At 38.4% G+C, this 22,973-nt stretch overlaps 2 protein-coding genes across 9 annotated transcripts in view; both read right to left on the reverse strand.

The window, feature by feature from the left end:
• Positions 1 to 16,724, reverse strand: part of TSG101 (tumor susceptibility 101) — a 51,905-nt gene extending 35,181 nt beyond the window's left edge. For 3 of the 4 annotated variants that reach the window (XM_024764700.1, XM_024764699.1, XM_024764698.1), the window contains exons 1-4: positions 16,553 to 16,695; positions 10,495 to 10,579; positions 8,210 to 8,275; positions 4,377 to 4,540 (exon numbers count right to left, since the gene is read on the reverse strand). In XM_024764700.1, the coding sequence (XP_024620468.1) occupies positions 4,377 to 4,540; positions 8,210 to 8,275; positions 10,495 to 10,579; positions 16,553 to 16,594 (357 nt within the window). In that variant the 5' untranslated portion in view covers positions 16,595 to 16,695. Of the gene's footprint in view, positions 1 to 4,376; positions 4,541 to 8,209; positions 8,276 to 10,494; positions 10,580 to 16,552 lie in introns of all 4 variants that reach the window. The other variant, XM_024764701.1, reaches the window with a different exon arrangement.
• A 1,513-nt stretch (positions 16,725 to 18,237) lies between these two features.
• The window catches only part of UEVLD (UEV and lactate/malate dehyrogenase domains), a 47,532-nt gene continuing 42,796 nt past the window's right edge, over positions 18,238 to 22,973 (reverse strand). For 4 of the 5 annotated variants that reach the window (XM_024764712.1, XM_024764714.1, XM_024764715.1 and 1 more), the window contains 2 exons: positions 21,727 to 21,850; positions 18,238 to 20,906 (listed from right to left, as the gene is read on the reverse strand). In XM_024764712.1, coding sequence (XP_024620480.1) covers positions 20,739 to 20,906; positions 21,727 to 21,850 — 292 coding nt within the window. In that variant the 3' untranslated portion in view covers positions 18,238 to 20,738. The remainder of the gene's footprint in view (positions 20,907 to 21,726; positions 21,851 to 22,973) is intronic. The other variant, XM_024764713.1, reaches the window with a different exon arrangement.

Consider the following 22,973-nt stretch of genomic DNA (forward strand, 5'->3'; position numbering starts at 1 on the left):
TATGCAAAGAAACAAACACTTCTGTTAAGAAATAGATCAGGGCTTCCCTGGTGGTACAGTGGTTGAGAATCAGCCTGCTAATGCAGGGGACACGGATTCAAGCCCTGGTCTGGGAGGATCCCACATGCCGCGGAGCAACTAGGCCCATGAGCCACAACTACTGAGCCTGCGCATCTGGAGCCTGTGCTCCGCGACAAGAGAGGCCGCGATAGTGAGAGGCCCGCACACTGCGATGAAGAGTGGCCCCTGCTTGCCACAACTAGAGAAAGCCCTCGCACAGAAATGAAAACCCAACACAGCAAAAATAAATTAATTAATAAACTCCTACCCCCAACGTCTTTAAAAAAAAAAGAAATAGTTCAATTTGTAGAGAACCAACATATTTATAATACTAAGTCTTCCAATCCATGAACAAGGTTCTCTTTTTTTGACTTAAGTCTTCTCTAGTATCTTTCAATAAAATTTGGAATTTCCTCCATAATGGATTTGTACATCTTTTGTAAGGTTTATTCCTACATCAACAGCATTAAAAATATAAAGTATTCGTAAACCAGTTCATTAATTCTCTATTCTGCTAAGTCTAATCTGCTATTAAACCCATCTATTGAGTTTTTGTGGTTTTTTAAATTTATTTTGGCTGCGTTGGGTCTTCGTTGCTGCGCGCGGGTTTCTCTAGTCGCGGAGAGTGGGGGCTACTCTTCGTTGCGGTGCATGGGCTTTTCATTGCAGTGGCTTCTCTTGTTGCGGAGCACGGGTTCTAGGTGTGTGGGCTTCAGTAGTTGCAGCACATGGGCTCAGTAGTTGTGGCTCGCAGGCTCTAGAGCGCAGGCTCAGTAGTTGTGGCACACAGGCTTAGCTGCTCCATGGCATGTTGGATCTTCCCAGTCCAGGGCACGAACCTGTGTCCCCTGCATTGGCAGGCGGATTCTTAACCACTGAGCCACCAGGGAAGTCCCTCTATTGGGTTTTTAATTTCTATTATTCTATTTTTCCGTTGTAAGGTTTCTATTTGGTTCATTTTAAATATAATTATATTATAATTAATTCTCCATATTGAACATACTAATCACAATCATTTTCAAGTCTGTGTCTGATAACTGGGTTAGCTGGGGGGTGGTATCCTGTTTCTACTCTTTTTTTTCCTCTTTGTCCTATCTCTTGATGTCATTGATAATTTTTAATTGTACACCGGACACTTCGTGAAAAATTAGACAGGTTCTATATATTATCTCCTTCCAGCAACAGTTCACTCTATCCTATGGCTGGCAGATACCGTGAGAATCACCTTAATATAATCAGGCACTGAAGTGATTCAAGGGTGGAGTTTTATAGGGCTCATTCTGCCTGAGTTCCCACTCATGGGGTGTATTCCTCTAGTGGTGCCAACTGAGAGCCTAGGATGTTTACTCATACCCCTCCTCCTTGTGAGTGGTTCCAAACTCATACTGCCTCCTCAACCTAAGACTGCTGAGAACTTGGCTATGAATTTCAGAGGCTTTCTGCTTAGCTTTTTAGCATCTTGTCTTTGAAATGTAGGAATTCAGCATATCCCTTGAGGGGGAAACTCAAATTATCTGGCTCACTTCTTTGTAGCTTCCTTTTCTCCCAAATCTTGGCTCCTAAGATACTGGCTGCCTGGCAGACAGAACAGCAACTGTTGTCTTTTCAGCCCTGTGAGACTGTTAGAAACTGTGCAGTCTTCTTTGCCTCTACCTAATGCCCTCTGCCCAGATTCTCAGCCTCTCACTCTGTACCAAGAATCAGTAAATACTCTTAGGGAAAACTGGCAGAATGTTGACTCATCTCTTTGCAGCAAGGATCTTGGCCCTTCAAGTCCTAATTGCCTCAACAGTTCTCCAAAGCCTTCCTCAGATGTTGTTTGTACTTTGACTTTTCTAGCATTTTTTTGGATAGAAACTGCCAGGGCTATACCATCAGAGGCAGAAACAGAAGTTTCTTACTAGTATTACTTCTTGATAGGAACACTTTGAGTAATGAGATTTGAACAGTTTCACAAATATATGCCACCAGTATACTATTGGGTTGGCCAAAAAGTGTCTTCTGTTTTTAAGTAAAAATAAAAGGCACATTTTTCATTGTCACCAAGAACTTTATTGAACAACGTTGTCATCCTTTTGTTCCACTACCTTCTGCCATTTTTCAGGCAACTTCATAATTCCATCTTCCCAAAACGTTTTATCTTTTTGAGCAAAGAACTGTTCCAGATGCCTTTGACAGTCTTCCAGGGAATTAGAATTTTTTCCATTAAGGGAATTTTGTAAAGACTGAAATCAATGGAAATCTGAAGGTGCAATGTCTGGTAAATATGGAGGATGAATCAGAACTTCCCAGCCAAGCTGTAACAGTTTTTGCCTGGTCTTCAAAAAACACGCCATCTTGTGTTATCCTGATGGAAGATTATGAGTTTCCTGTTGACTAATTCTGGACGCTTTTTGTTGAGTGCTGCTTTCAGTTGGTCTAACTGGGAGCAGTACTTGTTGGAATGAATCGTTTGGTTTTCCAGAAGGAGCTCATAATAGAGGACTCCCTTCCAATCCCACCATATACACAACATCACCGTCTTTGGATGAAGACCGGCCTTTGGTGTGGTTGGTGGTGGTTCATTTTGCTTGCCTACGATCTCTTCCGTTCCACATTATTGTACAGTATCCACTTTTCACCTCCTATCACAATTTATTTTAAAAACGGAATGTTTTCATTACGTTTAAGTAGAGAATCGCATGCGGAAATATGGTCAGGAAGGGTTTTTTTGCTTAACTTATATGGAACCCAAACATCAAAGCGATTCACATAACCAAGCTGGTGCAAATGATTTTCAGTGCTTGATTTGGATATTTTGAGTATGTTAGCTATCTCCCGTGTCGTATAATGTTGACTGTTCTCAATTAACGTCTTGATTTGATTGCTATCAACTTCAACTGGTCTACCCGACATGCAGCATCATCCAGCGAGAAATCTATAGCATGAAACTTCGCAAACTACTTCTGACACGTGTGATCATCACAGCACCTTCTCCATACACTGCACAAATCTTTTTGTGCGTTTCAGTTGCATTTTTACCTTTCATGAAATAATAAAGCATAATATGCCAAAAATGTTGTTTTTCTTCCATATTCAATATTAAAATGAATGGCTACACAAAAATTCACCAATTTTGATGTCTTTTTTTTTTTTTTTTTTTTTTTTTGATATCTTTTTTTAAATGCACATTGATAGGACAGCTATCACACACAATCTAACAAAATCATTTCAAATGAAGTTAAAGACAACTAAGCGCTACTAAAGTCATCTTATGGAAAAAAACAACTGAACCTTTTGGCCAACCCAATATACATATTTTTTTAAATAAATAAATTTATCATCTATCTATCTATTTATGGCTGCGTTGGGTCTTTTTTGCTGCACGCGGGCTTTTTCTAGTTGCAGCAAGTGGGGGCTACTCTTTGTTGCAGTGCGTGGACTTCTCATTGCACTGGCTTCTCTTGCTGTGGAGCAGGGGCTCTAGGCACACAGGCTTCAGTAGTTGTGGCTCACGGGCTCAGCAGTTGTGGCTCACGGGGTCTAGAGTACAGGCTCAGTAGTTGTGGCGCACGGGCTTAGCTGCTCCGCAGCATGTGGGACCTTCCCGGACCAGGGCTCGAACCCATGTCCCCTGCATTGGCAGGTGGATTCTTAACCACTGCGCCACCAGGGAAAGCCCCCCAATATTTTTTAAATGCACTTCCCATATGTGAATTCTATCTATTCTTAAAGGTTCAACTCAAGCAAATAAAATAGTGACTATGTGTATTCTATAAACTACCAAGCTCTATATAAATATATGTTTCATTTATTTATTCTTGTAAATTTATTTATTATTTATTTTTGGCTGCGTTGGGTCTTTGCTGTGGCACGGGGGCTTTCTCTAGTTGTGGCAAGCAGGAGCTACTCTTCGTCATGGTGCATGGGCTTCTCATTGCAGTGGCTTCTCTTGTTGCGGAGCAGGGGCTCTAAGAACACGGGCTTCAGTAGTTGTGGCATGTGGGCTCAGTAGTTGTGGCTCACGGGCTCTAGAGTGCAGGCTCAGTAGTTGTGGCACGTGGGCTTAGTTGGTCCACGGCATGTGGGATCTTTCCGGACCAGGGCTTGAATCCGTGTCCCCTGCATTGGGAGGAGGATTCTTAACCACTGCACTACCAGGGAAGTCCAGATATATTTCTTTTAAAGAGCTTTTTTGAATTACCCAGCTCAGTGATTAGTGATCTTATGTGAATTTATTCTCCTTTAATCCTCCTTGAGAGTTAACAGAAAGTAAATGCTAGTGAACAAAATATATAAAATACAACGAATTCTCAGAACACTCTGTTAATACTTACATGTTTCCATTCATGTAGATAAGGAAGATATATCTTCCCGTTAGCATCCACATGCTTTCCTGTTTTAATAGTCATTGAACTAGTAGGCTTAACAAAACAGATAGGGGGATTATATGGGTATGTGTCCAGCAGCCACAGGCATATTGGAATATTATATGTAGTACCTGAGAGAGAAAGAGAAACTTCAGTTACTCTACTTTTATTATTTTTCAATAATGGCTTAGTAGGTAAGCAACAAAGAGCTACAACTAAGCAACACTTTTTTAAAAAAACACAACAAATACTTTATGTTTCAAAGTTCTGTTTAACATCAGTTTCTCAAATTTTCAGTTTGTAAAATACATGAGCAGGATTAAGGAGCTAATTAATCACTACTCTGCCAGGGTAGTAAGTGTACTTACTGCCATAAAAACGTTATTCACAAATTATCTTTTGGTTCAAGCCATTCTTTGTTATTTGACTCTTGTCACTTCAGTTAATAAAGTTCACTGGTAAAGGATATAGAAGGAAGACCACAGATAACGGTGTCCTTTTGGAAAGTGATATGCTAGACTTGAAATTCCCTTGCCAAAAGTCACACTGTAAGACCTAATCCAAGTGTCAAACAGATGCTGACTGGTGGCCACAGCTTGACCAATGAATATGGCATTTTCAGTGGTAGTTTCACAATCAATGATGTCATCCCCCTTCTTTTGCTTTATGTAACAGAATCTCTCTCAGTTGAGAAATTTGACTATATATAGTCAAAATGAACAGTGTTTCAAAGGATCTGATAGTTAATATATTAAACATAAATCAAAGACTTTTCTTCCTAAGGTTAAAGCCCAGTGTCCCAAGCAACCATTTGAATTACCTAACATAATTCAGATACATTTCCCCCACTCAGAAACAGTTTTACTTCATAAAAGTATATACACATAAAATTCACTTAAAGAAATCAGAGTTATGGGACTTCAGATTTATTTTTTACCCAAAAGTACTTCTAGAATGAAAAAAAAAAAAAAGACTCCAATAAAATATATCCTAATACATAAAACATAACTTTATTTCCACCATCTAGAATTCTTTGCTTTGTGAAAATGATGGATTCTCTAGAATTACTTAGGCTTAGGAACTGTGCCGTACAAAAAAATGGTGAAGGAACAAAGGTTTAGTTTAAATAAAATTTACATGTATGTATGCATGTGTGTGTGTGTGTGTGTGTGTGTGTGTGTATGAAAAAGAGAACCCTTGTGCACTGCTGGTGGGAATATAAATTGGTGCAGCCACTATGGAAAACAGTATGGAGATTACTTAAAAATTAAAAATAGAACTACCATATGATCCAGCAATTCTACTTCTGGTTATTTATCTGAAGAAAATGAAAACACTAATTTGAAAAGATATATGCACTCCTATGTTCACTGCAATATTATTTACAATAGCCAAGATATGGAAGCAACCTAAGTACCCACTGATAAATGAATGGATAAAGAAGATGTGGTATACATATACATAATGGAATATTACTGAGCCATAAAAAAGAATGAAATCTTGCCGTTTGTGACAACATATATAGACCTAGAGGGTATTATGCTAAGTGAAATAAGTCAGACAGAGAAAGACAAATACTGTATGATTTCACTTATATGTGGAATCTAAAAAACAAAACAAATGAACAAACAAAACTAAACAGAAACAGGCTCATAGATACAAAGAAGAGGTGGTTGCCAGAGGGGAAGAAGGTGGGAGAAGAGAAACAGGTGAGGAAGATTAAGAGATACAAACTTCCATCTGTAAAATAAATGAATCACATTATGATATGTACAGTGTGGGGAATACTGTCAATAATTATGTAATGTTTTATATGGTGACAGATGGTAACTAGACTTATCATGTTGATCATCTTGAAAGGTACAGAAATATCAAATCACTATGTTGTGTAACAGAAACTAACACAGTGTTATAGGTCAATTATACTTCAAACACACACAGATAAACAAACAGAAAAAGAGATCAAATCTGTGGTTATCAGAGGTGAGGGCTGGGGGAAAGGGAGAATTATAGGACAGTAGACATAAGGTACAAACTTCCAGTTATAAAAAAGCAAGGGCACTTCCCTGGTGGTGCAGTGATTAAGAATCTGCCTGCCAATGCAGGGGACACAGGTTTGTACCCTGGTCCGGGAAGATCCCACATGCCATGGAGCAACTAAGCCCATGTGCCACAACTACTGAGCCCAGGTGCCACAACTACTGAGCCCAGGTGCCTAGAGCCCGTGCTCTGCTACAAGAGAAACCACTGCAATGAGAAGCCCACGCACCGCAACGAAGAGTAGCCCCTGCTCGCCGCAACTAGAGAAAGCCCGCGAGCAGCAACGAAGACCCAACGCAGCCAAAAAAAAAAAAAGTAAGTACTGGGAATGTAATGTACAACATGATAAATGTTATGAACACTGCTGTATGTTATATATGAAAGTTGTTAAGAGAGTAAACATCGCAACTTGATGAAAACTTAAGAATTTCATCACAAGGGAAAAATATTTTTTTGTTTCTCTAATTTTGTATCTATATGACAGATGTTCACTAAGCTTACTGAGGTAATCATTTCTTGATGTATGAAGTCAATCATTATGCTGTATATCAAACTTATATAGTGCTATATGTCAATTACATCTCAATAAAACCAGAAGAAAAAAATAAGAAATGTCTTTAATTATGTCTACGATAGTCTTCTGCCTCCTTCTCTCCCCCACATACCTTTTTCCCTCACCAGAGCTTACTTCCTGGGGTAAAGGCAAAGTCAATAATCCTGAAGTTTACTCGTATTTGCTCTATAAAATGCTGATGCTCAAGTGTTTTTTCCCTCTGCCTGGGATGTCCATTCTGTTATGAATGGTTCACTCATCCTTTAACACCAAATTGAACGTCATTTCTTTGATGAGCTTCCCACGTGTTCTTGTTCTCCTCTATAATCTCACAGCACCTTTATATTTCATTATTCTATAACGGGTATAGAATAGTGTAAATATCTATTTATTCCCTGTTTCCCCTATTTGTGTATGTTCTTCCAGGGAAGGTACATCCTTTATTCACCTTTGTATCCCTAGCCCTTTTCCCCCACGCATAGCAGGTACTATATAAAACCAATGGGTAGGTTACTGAGACACAGGTCTTAGCCAATCACAAGGAATAACTAACAGAGCTGTCCACAGTTGCTCGTGAAGCTGAATGCTCCATTATCATTGTAAGTCTTCCAGCAGAGGGTGGCTGACTAACAGAGATGTAATTATCCATCATCAGCATTACAACCATAAATAATAGCTACTTTTGATATACCAGCCTCTGTGCTAAGTCCTTTACATACATTATTACAAATGAATTCTTCTTTGAGTTAGGTACTATTATCCAAATGTTACAGATGCCCATTGTCACAAAACTAATAGATTACAGAGGGAGAACTAAAACCCTACTCTGCCCTGACTGTAAAGCCTCTATCTTAGTCACTATACTATACAGCTTCCCATTGTCAGATAAGTTTGAGTAGGGTGGGAGCTGAACTAGGAGGCAGCTAAGATCCCTTTCTAGTTCTAAGATTCTCTGATTCTATCAAACAAACTCTTACAGTGCACTGAGGCACTTATTTGTTGATACATCTTGGTAAGGAAGTAGGGGAAAAAAGCTGAAAATATGAGGTGCTGCTGCCAAATGAAGTTCAATTAGAATAGGAGGTGAAGTTTCTGTATTATCATGAAAGTCACAAAAAAGCAAGCTTAATTACCTACAATTCTTTGGCAACTAAATGTAAATTAAAATGCATCTATGCTGGAAACATGAATCACATAAGACATTTACCTCTATAAGGCACAGGAATCGTTCCAGTGAGGTTCATTAGTTCCCTGGAACTGCCATCATTAAAAACTGAAAGGTAAGAATAAAGAGTTAATCAACAAGCATTCTCACAGATGCTCCCACATAAGTTATTTTTATGTTTCAGAAATAACAGTTAAAACACATTATTACCCTTGAAAGGACTAACTTGTTAATGTTCATACATTTTGTCCAATAATAAAGTATCCTTTGTTGATTCACTTAATGGGATCAGCTTTGAATGAGTAAAGATGCTATGGATTACTTGGAAAAATAAATTTTAATGCTACAGTCCCAATAAATATGAGCTCTGGATCCCCAACCAACATGATTATAAAATTACTTAAAAATCACTATTAACTGACACCATATTAAATATTAACCTAATATTTTCAGATGTTTATTCCCACTCACTGTCATTCTCAATCCCAATGTAGTATCCCACAGTATGAAAAAGGAAAAAAGTTTTCACAGTCAAATACGGACATCTTCTTTTAATACAAATATTTCTCACATCGCACAAGTTTTCCTACCTGTAATTGGCTGAATAACTAGGGCACATACTTTGTGTTACATGGACTGCTATTATCTGTAATAAGGATTTGGAATTAACACTATTACATAGAGGAAAGGCTGTAATGTGCAGTACAAGAACACAGAACTGTACTGTTGACCTCAGTTCTTTTACCTACTATTGACAATTATAAACTGTGCTGTAATTTATTCTGGTTTTGTATTTTTAAAAGACCACCGTATTTAATTTTAGGGTTATATTTACTCTAAAAGCATGTTGATGACAATGGTTTAGACTTGGTCCAGCCTGTGTGGCTGTATATATTTGTTCAATGATGTTGGAATCTTTGTCAGTTTATTTTGTTGTTGTTGTGTTTTGGGTTTTTTTGTGGTACGCGGGCCTCTCACTGCTGTGGCCTCTCCTGTTGCGGAGCACAGGCTCCGGACACGCAGGCTCAGCGGCCATGGCTCACGGGCCCAGCCGCTCCGTGTCCGGACCCGTGTCCCCTGCATCGGCAGGCAGACTCTCAACCACTGTGCCACCAGGGAAGCCCCCTCTTTGTCAGTTTTGATCAACATTTATTCTTTTAGTATTCAGTAAAAACTATACACTTACCATAAAATTCTAGCCTTTGTCACTTTATTCCCCCATTGAAGCCATTTTTAAATTAACTCTAATTTTGGTAATATGAGCTTTTTTGCAGATCTAAATACCATAGTACAGTATGTGGACAGGAAGGAGAATTATGCCCTAGTTTGGGAGAGGACTTCCGGTTCATGACTGTTGTTCAGGATATTCAGGATTGATTCCCCCTCTGCTGCCTCTCACCAGGCTCCTGTTTACAAAGCCCTGGAGACGAGTGGGGTTTAGAGTGAGAGTCTCAGCTACAAAATTCAGCCTTTGCTATCATTGCCAAGGGCCTCACAATGGGCAGGAGGCAGCATGCCTTGGCCCTGGCACATTTGGTGTTTACCAGGAGACCGGGTTGGAGAGATTATGTTAGGATTGGTGGGGCCAAAAAGACTGTTTAAAAAAAAACAAACCAAATAAAACCCTCTGAATATTGTCATTTCTTACTTAAATCACAACTTTATTTCATCTCAATAGAAGGTGGACACATTGTCACCTACCTACTCTACAGAATTAAGGACAATAGTTTTTAAGTGTTTTCTTCATCTATAAAATGAAAAGGATAGTCCAGAATATAGTTTTACAAAATGTGTTCCTAAGACTATAAAGAGATGCTCTAGAGAGAAAAAAGGTTCACTAGTTAATTAACTTTAGAATATACCGAACAATGTATTATCTTCTCTCCTGCCTTGGTGAGGCATAATGACACATTAGCATATTAAAGGCTCTGAGAAATCTTGTTGCAAAGAAACCCATTTAATTTTGTTTAATCTATAAGTGCTCAAATTTAACCTCAGAATCCCCTCTACCCATGCCCCCAAAGCAACATTCTTCACAACTATGTATACTATTTTGGGAAATGATGGACTAAACTATTTTTAACATCACCTCTAGTTCTAAATTTGCATTAGTTCTATGTTAGAGTAGTATATTAAAACTTAAAATAACTAAACAAATGTAAGATGTTATTATTAGATCTTGTAATTTCCTATCTCTCACAACTTTTTTTAGGTGAAGGTTAGTCCTACAATGAAAAAACCAACAAACTTAAAGGGAAAACTACAATTATTAACAAAAAGAGTAAACTCAAAGTATAGTACTTGATATTTTTATTATATAAACTCACCATATGAATCCAATACAGGTTTGAGATCTTTGTATAAAGTAATAACACTGACAGTTTCACGTACAGTTAGGTCTCTGTATTTGTACTGAAAAAGAAAATTACAAATGAATTTAGTTTAAAACCAATGCACACATTTTACTGCTAGGTTAATTTTCTTAAAATCTTATTAATAGCACTCTTCTTAAAAGTATAATGGTTCTGAGTGATCATTAACATTAATTAAATAAAGACTGAAAGAACCTCAGTAGCTTTTTCTCCTGCCACCTATTCAAACTTTTACCTCCATTTTAGCTATTTTTCCAACTTAAGAGGCCCTCTGCCAAATCAAATCTTAATCATTCTCAAAGACCTAGTTTACATCACTTTCCTTCTCAATGAATCCTTTTCCAGACTTCCCTTTAGCCCAAAACGATCTCTCCCTCTCCAGCATTCATCGTCAATACTATTTTGCAATTTACCATGTGCTGTATTGTATTCTCATACCCCTGCCTTGTACCACTCCAGTCCAGGAAAACTAGGAACCTTGCTTACACACTCTTAGCAGATTAGGAAATCAGGAGATGGGGATCCCCATGTGTTCACAACACACTGAAGCTGACAAGCTCCATTCACGCACAAAGCTTTCAATCAGCTTTTAGTGCTTCTCTCTTAAAAAGGAACAGTCAGCTATTCCAAAAAGAAAGACTCCAAGAAACATGTCACAGACGGAAACGGAAAGAAGGAACAAAGAATAAAAATAATGCAAGGAGCAGAAGAAAACTTCAAAAAGAATTAGCATTAAAAATTTCAAAGAAAGAAGAAATGATATTGTATCCATAAAACAAGAACACTCAGAAAAGAAAGGACTCTTGGACATAAAAAAAAGTGAGAGTAGAAATAAAACATCTAATAGAAGGATTAGAATATAAAGTCAAAGAAATCTCAGAGACCAGCACAAAAGACAGTGATAGACAATAAGGGAGAAAATACAAGAAAAATTAGGAAGTAAATCCAGGTCTACTCAAAGGCATCTCTTCAGCAGTTCTTGACCTCTTGTCCTTAAGCACCAATTTTTCCATGCTGTGGGATCAGTACTATTACCACACACATTTTTTTCTTTCTCCTGTCTTATTCACACAAAAACATTCCTTACCTCCCTTCCCCCTCCACCTACAACCAAATTTCTCTCAGTTCCCCTTTACAGCAAAAACTCCTGCAAGGAGCTTCCTACTTTTGCTGTCCATAATTGCTCTCTTCCTACTCTCTCCTCTTAAAAGCTTTTTATTATGGAACATTTCAAAGGTATCCAAAAGTAGAATAGTATAATAAATCCCCTGCTTCAGCACTACACCCAGCTTCAACAATCAACTCATAGCCAATCTTATTTAATCTATAATCTCATTCACCTTTTCCTCCTCCTGTATTATTCTGAAGCAAATGGTAACATCATATCCTATTACCCATAAATATTTTAGTACGTATCTTTAAAAGATAAGAACTTTAAAAAAAAGCCCACAATACTATTATCACACTAAAATAATCACTATTTCCTTATATCATAAAATATGCAGTCTCATGTCATTTTTTTTTTTTAGTTTGAATGGAGATCCAAATAAAGACCACATATTTCAATGTGAAAATGTCCTTTAGGCCTCTTTTAATCTACAGAGTCTCTCCCACCCCTCTTTTTTGATAATAGCTTTACTGAGATATAATTCACATACCATATAATTCACACATTTAAAGTGACTTACGTAAGGCTCAGTGGCTGTTAGTACATTCAGAGTTGTACAACCACCACCATCAATTTTAGAACATCTTCATCACCCCCAAAAGAAATGCACACCCTGTAGCAATCACCCACTCACTCCACCAGCGACATCCCATTTCACCCTAGACAACTGCTAATCTACTTTGTTTCTATCAATTTGCCTATTCTGGACATTTCATATAAATGGAATTATATAGTCTGTGGTCATTTATGACTACCTTCTTTCACTTAGCAGGTTTTCAAGGTACATTCATGTTGCTGAATAATATTCCATTATATGGATATAACACCTTTTAACTACTCATCAGTGGGCCCATTTCTATTTTAACCCCTTCAAACTTACTTGTTGAAGAAATCGGTTCATTTGTCCTATAGAAGCTCCCACAGTTTGGATTTTGCTAACTGCGTCCCCTTGGTGTAGTTTAATATATATGTTCCTATTTTCTTTGTATTTCTTGTGAATTAGTAGTTGGATCTGGAAGTTATGATCTTTTTCATGATTTTTTTCTAAATTTTACTTTTTTTTTCCTCCACTGTCTTCCCCTCTCTCTGGCAAGATCATTTCACAGATGATGGTGTTTTTCCATCAAGTAGCATATGACATCTAGGTATCTCTCCGTGATGTTAACCACTGATGCTCAAAGACTAGACCCATTCTCTTCAAACCCACTCCAATCAGGGTTTTCCACTTTCACTGAAATTGCTCATTAACGTCACCAGTAACTGCCACACATGGCCATATGCAATGGCCAATCCTCAGTCTTCATCTTACTTAACCTATCACAGCAGCATTTGACCAAGTCAATTCCTTCCTCTTAACACATGTTCTTCACTTGATTTGCAGGACACCACTGCTTCTTTTTCTCCTGTGTCTACCCCTTCTCAGTGTCTTTGCTGGTTCTTTCTCTTCTCCTAACCTCTTATCTTAATAATATTGAGCCCCAGGGCTCAGTCCTTGGTCCTCTTCTTTATCTCAACTCACTCCTTTGGTGATCTCCATGCATGGCTTAAAACAACATTCATACACTGATAACTCCCAAATTTAAAAAGTCCAGTCTGAACCTCTTTCCTGAACTCCAGACACGTATATCCAATTACCAATTTGATATCTCTACTTGGATATCTAATGAATGTCAAATTTAACATGATCAAAATTGAACTCCTTATCTTCCCCCCAAAATCTATGCCTCTTACAGTCTTCCATGTCTGTATCCTTCTAGTTGCTCAGGACAAAAGCTTTGACATTATCCTGGATGCTTCTCTTTCCTACACATCCACAGTGAGTCTGTCGGAAAACCCTGTTAGCTCTACCTTCAAAAATATCCAGAACCTGATCACTCCTCACTACCTTCATGGCTACACTTAGGTTACTACAACTGCCTCCTTAGAGTTGTCTCTGCTTCCACTCGACTGAACCTCCTACAGTCTAGTCTCAGCACAGCAGCTAGAGCTATACTGTTAACAGATCAGGGGCTTCCCACCATACTCCAAGTACAAGTAACAGATCAGGGGCTTCCCACCATACTCCAAGTACAAGTAACAGATCAGGGGCTTCCCACCATACTCCAAGTAAAAGCCAAAGTGCTTACAGTGGCCTGCAAGACCCTCCAAAATCTACCACCCCTTTATTCAGCACTGTTTCCCCTTGCTCACTCCAGTCCAGCCCCCTTAGCTCCCTTTGCTGTTCCTCTATCATGCATGACAAGCTTCTGTCTCAGGGCCCTTGTGCTTGTTTTTCCTTCTTCCTGGAATGTTCTTACTCCAGATTGTTCCAGTTTGCTTCCTCACCTCTTTCAGGTCTTGCTCAAATAGACCTCAAGAAGGCCTTCCTTTACTACTCTATAAAACTGCAACCTATCCTATTCTCACGTTTGAGCACTCTATTACCCTTTCCTGCTTTACTTTTCTCCAAAGTACTTAACACCTTCTAACATGCTACTTAATGTACTTACTGAGTTGTTTGTTGCCTTCTAATAGAATTTAAATTCCACACTGTCTGTTCACTGTTGTATCCCTAGAATCTAAAACAGTGTGAAGTGCATTACAATCTTTAATGTGCCAGCTCTCTCCTACCTAGTTAGTAGTGACTCCACCTCTAGGAATGCTGTAGATGTAGCATGTAAGAATACAGGTAGTTGTCTGTACAAAAAATATAAGTTATTTGTGTAAAGCAAGATGGACCAATAGTATAAATATACCTCTCTTAACTGCAAAAACAATGACAGAGAGATTGTTAAACTAAAAGCTGTATTTAAGTTGGGAGCTAAAATAAATGCTCAAAGGAAAAATATACCTATAGTAATATATCAAAAGATAATATACTGTTCTATGTCAGTTATACCTCAAAAAAGACATAAGTAAAAGCAGGTGGCCCAAAGTAACATGTTGGGTGATGGAAGTCCCAGAATCAGATAAAGAGTAAAGGACCATCACCCTAGCAATGTGTCCAAGGTCCTGGCTACCAATGCCTACACTGGACCACACCCAACTGAAAGGATAACACCTGAAGCCAGCTCTCCACCAGGAGGAAGAAATTCCACAAATTGCTTCTATTACCCTACTTACTATTCCTACCTATCTATCTCTTCACAGGCTGGAGAGAAAACATGCTGATACTCAGAACTGACATCACCACTTGTAAGAGACTCAGTTTTTCAGAAACTGAGCCAAGAACCAAAAGACAGACTGCCCTCTCCCACCTCTTCCCTATGTCCTTTTTTGTTCTTAGGATATGAAGAGGGTGGAGGGAAAAGACAGGTGGAAGTATAAAATATCTTCTAAAGATGTCCTGCCTCTGTCTTTGAAGGCAGCTTCCTCTACAGAAAAGTTTAGGAAAACTAATTATGGTTTTAAAAATTCAAAACCAATATTTGAATATTCCTGTCCTTGTATGTAAATACCTTCATACATATAAATTAAGGAATAAACCTTAAGGGCAATGTTATCAACTTTAAAGATTAAAAAAAATGGTATGGAACAGATACTCTTCAGTTACATAGTATATAAAACAATGTACTTAAAAAAAAAAGCAATATATAAATGTTACAACACAGACCTCTGCCACAATCTTCTAGGGCTCCCTAAAACTTCCTCTACAATTAAGGATAATTACTTTATCGAAAGAAAATCAAATCAACTATACCTCAATTTTTTTTAAAAAGAAAGAAAATCAGAAGCCTAGAAGATATGATTAGAATAATCAAGAGAAGCTTTATTTAAAAAACCATCACTCTCTCTTTAGAGATTATTTGCTCTTCAATCAAAGACTACGGGGATGATTTTACTGGGGGAAAAAGTATATTTTTCAAAGGAATAAGTTCATACATAATAGTGTATTTTAATACTATTGAAAACTGTTTAAACTTCTTTGCTTCCTACCATTCTTGTTTTGACAAAAGTATCTAAAGCTAATCGTTTAACTGGAGAAGATTCTACACTCAACCATTTCACATACATCTTATTCCAATTAGCTTTGATAAACTGAAAAAATAACAAAAAACAAAAAAAACACCCAGTTCACTCTGGTATCAGATGCCACATTTTAAGTAGTTGTCAAAATAACTCACGGCTTTAAATACAAAATGCCTACCTGCTTTTATAAAAATGAAAAAAATACACCGGTCTTGAACGGTGAAGATTAAAAATTTCAAACCAAATAATTCCGCGTTATAAGTAGCATACAATTAAAGGTAGTCACTCTTAGCAAATCAAAGTCCCTGAAATGGTAATGGAATTCTATTTATTTCACCCGATGTAGTGACGTACCGGTATTCTGGCTTCTCAAGGACGTTTTTACTTATAACTGAGCCAATTCAACCAAAAGTTATGATCTCCCGCGGGTCGGCTATTGAGCTGCGTGAAGAATACAAACTGAAAGGGACACAATCTCCGGGGGCCAGGAGGGAAGGGCGAAGACGCACGAACCCTACACTGGGACACAAGTGGAGGAGTGCCCACGACCGAGTTTTAAGTACAACCTTCTCTTTGTGTTGATAAAAACTAAGACGAATACTACAGTGCCGCAAAGACTGCTCCAAACTCTCTCCCTGAAGAGAGGAGGACGGGCGGCAGGTGGCAGGCAGCCTCGGCTCCGCGCCTTTGTTGACCGTCGCCGCCCCGCGCCGGCCCCGGCCCAGGATTCCGGCACCGGGCGACAGGCATCCCGGGGCTGGGGCGGCGGAGGCTGCCGGGCACTGCCCGGGGCTTCGGGCTCGCCCGGGGGGGCTCGCTGGGCTGGTCGGAAAGGCCCGGGCGGCGCGGAAGGGAGCGGTGGGTGCGCGCCGAAAGGCGAGCGCGCCGCGGCCTCACCTTGGACACCATTTTCTTGAGCTGGCTCTCCGACCCCGCCATGACGGCCGCCTCGCGACTCCCGTCCCCACAGGCAGAGGGTCAGCCGCTCCGTGGCTGCCCCAGGCTGCCCCACACAGTCGCACACCGCGGATCCAGCCCCCCACCCCCCCCACCTCTACCAACAGGAAGTAGGCCACCACGCCAGCGCTTCCGGTTCCCTTACGTCACTTCCGAGGTCGGTGACCAAGGGTGGGCGTGGCTAGAGCTTGGCAGGCCGAGCAATCTTGTGCAATTTTGTGCTCTTCTTTTCAAATGGCCAGTGTTTTTACACTAGTTCATTATGGTGTGAATCTTTCCAAGAGTGCACTTTTGTTCCGAGGGTGGAAACTCTGAGCCGGGATAAGATTGGCAGGTCTTTGACAGTTGCCCTTAGACTAAGCGCAGGTGCAGGGAGGAGAAGAAGTACGAAGATCTTGCTAGTGAGCTTAAACGACGAACATCAAGTGGGAAGGCACTGGACTGGAGTCAGAAAAACAGTTCTGCCCCTGACTTGCCCTTCTGATAATAGCAGGCAAATGCACTCCTAGTTCGGGCTTCAGTTTTTTCCAACTCTAGGATGAAAGGCTTGCAAAAGGCGATGCCCAGCGTCTCTGATTATCAGGTTGTTTTTCATTTTTAAGGTGAAAAGTTCATCATACTACATTTCCGAGGGCAAAGTGCAGAGCCCTCGTTTCACAGGAAGCCAGGCAGTAATTTCTTCTACAGGAAATCATTCCCCTAATCCAAATGCTTGGATTAAGAATTTTAATCCAAGCCCCCATTTCTCCTTGGTGCCCAGACATCCTACCTTCTACCTTGGATTCCGTGTGTGTACTAGCCTGTCCACTAACAAAGTCTTTAAGTCTTTGAGGGCAGACTCATCTTCAGATCCTCACTGTCTTATTATACAGTGCAAGAGTAGGTACTCTATCTTAATTGAATTTCTATACCCATAGAAGTTCCTCATGGTCATTTATATTAGTCATCATTATTGCACAGCACCACCAGTTTTGTAAGTACAGTGCCGTTCGAGGTACTGTAAAGCTTGGTTTTGACGGTGTGAAGTAGGATTATTTGGATGATATTAGCATAGTGCTACTGGGGAACAGGCTGTGGTATTAATTCTCTTCTAAATTGGCATCTAAGTGAAGGTCACATACACAAAGAGGGCCTAATTGACAACATGTGGAAGCATCATTATACATTGTTGCCAACACACACAAAATAAAGTCTATTTTAATAGGTATCTTTCTTTGGACACTATATATTAGTTAAGCACACAGCTCCAGTCAAACCAAACTATAGGGCAGTCTATCCTTCCCTACACCTCTTCTTTGTCACTTGAAAGTAATGTGCTTTTCAAACTATTCTTAAAGCCACAGCTTACCCAGGAGCACCTTCAGTTACAGCAATTCTACTTTTATCAATTGGAAGAGTGTAGGTAATATATTGTTCAAAAGGTGTTCTTGTTAAAAATAATTTTAAAAATTTTGAAAACAATTAACAAAATCCATTCTCTTCATTTTGCACTTAAGCCACTTAAAATGAAGTAACTAAATACCCCGGGGACTGTATGAATTATAGGAAAGAATCTTTCTCCTCAATCTGAATATATTTCCTTCCACCCAATAAATTAGGAATCTCCCAGTAATTTTAAAGTCAAAGTTTATTTTATTCATTATTCTTGATATTTAAGAATAACTACAATGTAAATTGGAAAATAAAATATTTATCTGTTACAATATCAAAGAAGCATTTTAATCCAAGCCCCATTAAAAACCATAACAAGAGACACTGCATGATTTTGGAAAGATGAAAAAAAGTGAAAGTTAATAGAAGCATCATGAATGTCAAATTATCACCAAATCACAGTGAGGTGGTGGTGGTACTGCTTCTTGACTTATATATGGAACTTACTACATGATTTGTAATACTCAACACTCAAGGAAATATCTGATAGAATTACTTCTATATTGTGGGCTTCTGTAGGGCAAGGGCTATTATTACTCATCTTTTCACTTCTCAGATTCTAACACAGTACCCGGAATAACAGTAGACACAATAAGTATTGTTGTAGTGACATGTTCCTTTTATAATTAATGTAGTGAATTCTTAGCAATTCATCTATTTATACAGTATCTTGTAATTAGGTTATTGTTCAAGAGCACAATTAGGTATCTGATATTAGAAAAGGTGACTTTAAAAACACAAGAAATGGTCCTTTTAGTTTTAATTTCTTATTTCATACAAAAGGACAGTGAGGATATACTATTAGAGTTAACACCAAAATAACCTACCCATGCAGTGAAATTACACAGAACTAATGCTCTTCTCTTCAAATGGCCAATGTTTTTACACTAGTTCATTATGGTGTGAATCTTTCCAAGCATATTAAATACTTTTCTACTTAAACATGGAACACTGAATATAATTTCACCTTTTCTTTATGATTTAAGCTCATCATTATAAGCATCCATTATTATTCTAAATCAGCATTAGTTTGACTGTTTCCTCTCTACCTAAGGTAAGTCTGCCCGTATAATCCATCTGGCTCCTATCTCATTGACCAGGTTTGGGTTACCTATAATATGCTTTCAAAGCACCTGGGACTTCTTCACAGCACTTATTACACTTGCATTGGACATTTATTTGTGAGACCTGATTACTATGTTTCCATACTAGATTACAAGCACCATGAGGGCTTGTACCTAGTCCAGGTTTGCTCACCACTGTATCTGCAGTGCCCAGTATGGCACCTGGTGTATAGCAGGCTCCCACTTATTTAACTGAATGACTAAATAACTAAACGCCTACTTCAGTGCGTACCTCCCCCATTCCCCCCAGCTATTTGCTGAGGGCAAGTCTGGGAAGTCAGAGAATCAGTCTTTCTAAAAACTATATTGAAAAAAAAAGCCCCTACATGAGAATATAAGAGTATAGAACCCCAGCTTTAGGGTCTTGTGGTAACTATTTCCGCTTTTATGCTTTTTCCCTCTTCTCGTACTTAGAAAAAGTAGAGGTTGTATGTTAAGTGTCCCTTAGTCATGAGATCTTGGGCACTAAACCTCAATTTCCTCCTCTATAAAATGATGATAATAGTCCCTTCCTCAGTGGGTTACTGTGAGGATTAATAAATAATCCTGAGGAAAAAAACAATAAAGTACTCATCACATTGCCAGAAATACTAGAAGTGTTGATGTTAGTTGTTGCTCTTAGCTGTGCGTCACATTCATAATAATATGCTATCTTTCACATATGAAGATATTGTCATTATTGACCCATCACCAAAGTAAATCATTTCTTCAGGAGTAGTTAAAGGATTTGCTCAGACAATCAGCCCACCCAACCTCTCCCCATTAAGACCAATGGCTTTTATGAAAGCCTCATATTTTAGCTTTAAACTGCTTGGCTTTCATTCATAACCTACTTCCACTAAAAATACACATTCTCTATGGTTCTACTAATGTCACTGTGTGTTCTTGAGATGTCGGAGATCTTATATAGCCTAGGAAGAGGTTATAGAAAATTCCAGAAAGGACAGTCCCACTGGAAATTAAAGTACACTTTTTCTTCATATATTAAAAAAATTTCATTTTCCTTTTTACTATTTTAAAGTACGTGTAAAATTCTTTTCCATTTTTTTGGTAGCTAATCAATTTGAAGAGGGAAAACAAAATGCTTTATTATCATTACTACCCACTGTTTTTAAAGAAGAAACATTAATAGCTTAAATTGTGGATCCTTTGAGTGTATAGCTGGCACAGATTTTGTAAATCCATACTGGGCTTTCGGCTTATCATGGTTATTATAACAGTCAAAGAGTAATTTTCCTTTAAAAATGTATCATTTTCAAAGTACTCCCAAAGTGCTAAAGGTGCTAATTGAGGATACATAATTTTAAAACGATGCATATTGCAGATGAACGTTTATCTCTGCTGTAGGTTTAAAGAACAGTATAGATATCTCAAGAACAACAAAGAAAATTAGATTTTTTTCCTTCTTATCTAACTACCTAAGGATTCATATTACAAAGCCAACCAAGAAACCATCTACCTTAACCAAGCAGTTTGTAAGGATAAATAAGACGACACAGAAGTTCTCAGCCCTATATATATGTTGGTAAAATTAAACGACCTTTCCTTTCAAGTAACTCTGAACTTTAGAATCAAAGTTTTAACTGTTGCTGGAGACTATGTATTGATGATGCACTGCTTTGGAGTTTCTCAGTCACTGTATCTTCTTTCACTGTGGTCCTGATGACTTCAGACACTCCACTGGTTCCAAGGATGCAAGGCAAACTTAAAAACACTTCACTATTTATATCATAATATCCCTGAAATGAAAAAAATTGGGATTATATTAGAGCCGAATCACTGCAAAAAAGATAATACCATAAATATGGATATTTCCTTGCTTTTCTGGTCCTAGAAGTACAAAGTGATACAAGTTGAACTTAAAAAAAATTGTTCATTTATTTTCTAAATTCGAGTCACTGTTTCACAAAATTTTTGTGAAACGGAACTTGGTCAAAGACACCCACTTTATGGGGAGGTAAGCTAGCCCCCTGCAATATGAGTAACAGGCTGGGGGTTAAGAAAAATGTCAGAGTGAGTTCCCAGGGGAGGGGTTTAGCATGGACTCTGAGTGCAGTCAAATTTGGTAATCTGTTTTCAGTCTTTCCTTCCATGTTTTATTTCCCTTCTGGTATTCCTAAGTTTTCATGAACATTTGGTTAAGCATTTGTGCCTCATCTTAGCTGTGCTTTAGGGACTCTATACTTGGAATAAAGCAGTAAAGGATAAACTGAACTGGAGAAGCAGACTGATGATTGGCTAAGACCAGTTGGCACGTCGGTCTGGGGTGACCTGGCTGGCTGAGGAGATAAATGACAACCAGAAGAAGTTTGTGGAATTTATAAATGCTTCTTGGGGATTCCAAAAATTAATGGGGGTGAAGGGCAACCTGATAGAAGCCCAGACTTCCCATAGCCAAGCAGGACAGAGCTTAGACCAAACTGTCTTCTCCCACGTGTTACTCTAAAAGCTGGTGATACTGAAGATACCTGGGTTCCAGTGTGAACAGCACTTTTTATGGCTTTATATTAATAATATAAATATTTTAAAATATGATGAGAGAATGAGAATAGCAATTACCTTTGCTAAAATTGATACAGAATGCACTTTCTTTTTATCATTCACAATACTGTCAACCAGGTCGGCTACTGACAGTCCAACAGACCAGGATCTTTGACCTTTTACCCTTAATAGTTCCATGGCTCTAGGTTATAAAAAACAAAAATAAAACACACAAATCATGATTTTAGAAAATACACAAAATATGTACACTTAGTTTTAGCTTCTGTTTAAGGTATTAATTAGATATTTTTGACACAGAAGTGAGAGTTATACAGCAATTGTTAGGAAAACCTACAGTCTAGTAATGAAGCTTTTCTTAAAATGTCAGGCAGTTCACAGAGAGTCAATACAAAAGGCCTAATAATATAAAAAGATGCTCAGCACCACTAATATTTAACTAAATATGAGTTAAAACAATAAATACATCAGTTTTGCCCATCAAAATTGGCAAAGATTAAAAAGACTGATAACTACTTTCCCAGAAGCTACAGAGAAACAGGCATTCCCATAACTGCTGTTGAGAGTGCAAAATTATTCAACTTTTAAGAGGAAGATCTGGCAACACTTGATCTAGAAATTCCTCTTCTAGGAATTTATCCTATAGCAGTATGCTCAAGTGTGCAAAGATATACATATAAGTATGTTTGTCTTGTTTGAGACACAAAAAATTTTGGAAACAATTCATGAAAAGAGGACTTGTTAAATAAATCACTACCAAATGTAGTGCCATATAGCTTTTATTTTTTTAATTAGTTAATTTATTTATTTTTGGCTGTGTTGGGTCTTTGTTGCCGCACGCGGGCTTTCAGTAGTTGTGACTCACAGGCTCTAGAGCGCAGGCTCAGTAGTTGCGGCACACGGGCTTAGTTGCTCTGCAGCATGTAGGATCTTCCCGGACTAGGGATCGAATCCGTGCCCCCTGCATTGGTAGGCGGATTCTTAACCACTGCGCCACCAGGGAAGTCCCCTAGTGCCATATAACTCTTGAGAAGAATATAAAGTAGATTTATATGTACAATAATGGAAAAATATCCAAGATATATTATTAAGGAAACAAAGCAAGTTGCAAGATAATATAAATAGCATACATTTATAATTATTAAAATAATAATAAATAATAATGATAATGTTTGCAGAAGCATGGGAAAAAATGTTTGGACACGTGGACACTAAACTGTTAACAGTGGTTGTTTCTGGAGAATGGAATTACCCCTGCTTTTCACTTTCTCCTATATAGATATCTGGAGTATTTAAAGTTTTATCTT

The sequence above is a fragment of the Neophocaena asiaeorientalis genome, unplaced genomic scaffold, assembly GCF_003031525.2.
Source record: "Neophocaena asiaeorientalis asiaeorientalis breed wild unplaced genomic scaffold, Neophocaena_asiaeorientalis_V1.1 scaffold230, whole genome shotgun sequence".
Lineage (NCBI taxonomy): Eukaryota > Metazoa > Chordata > Mammalia > Artiodactyla > Phocoenidae > Neophocaena > Neophocaena asiaeorientalis.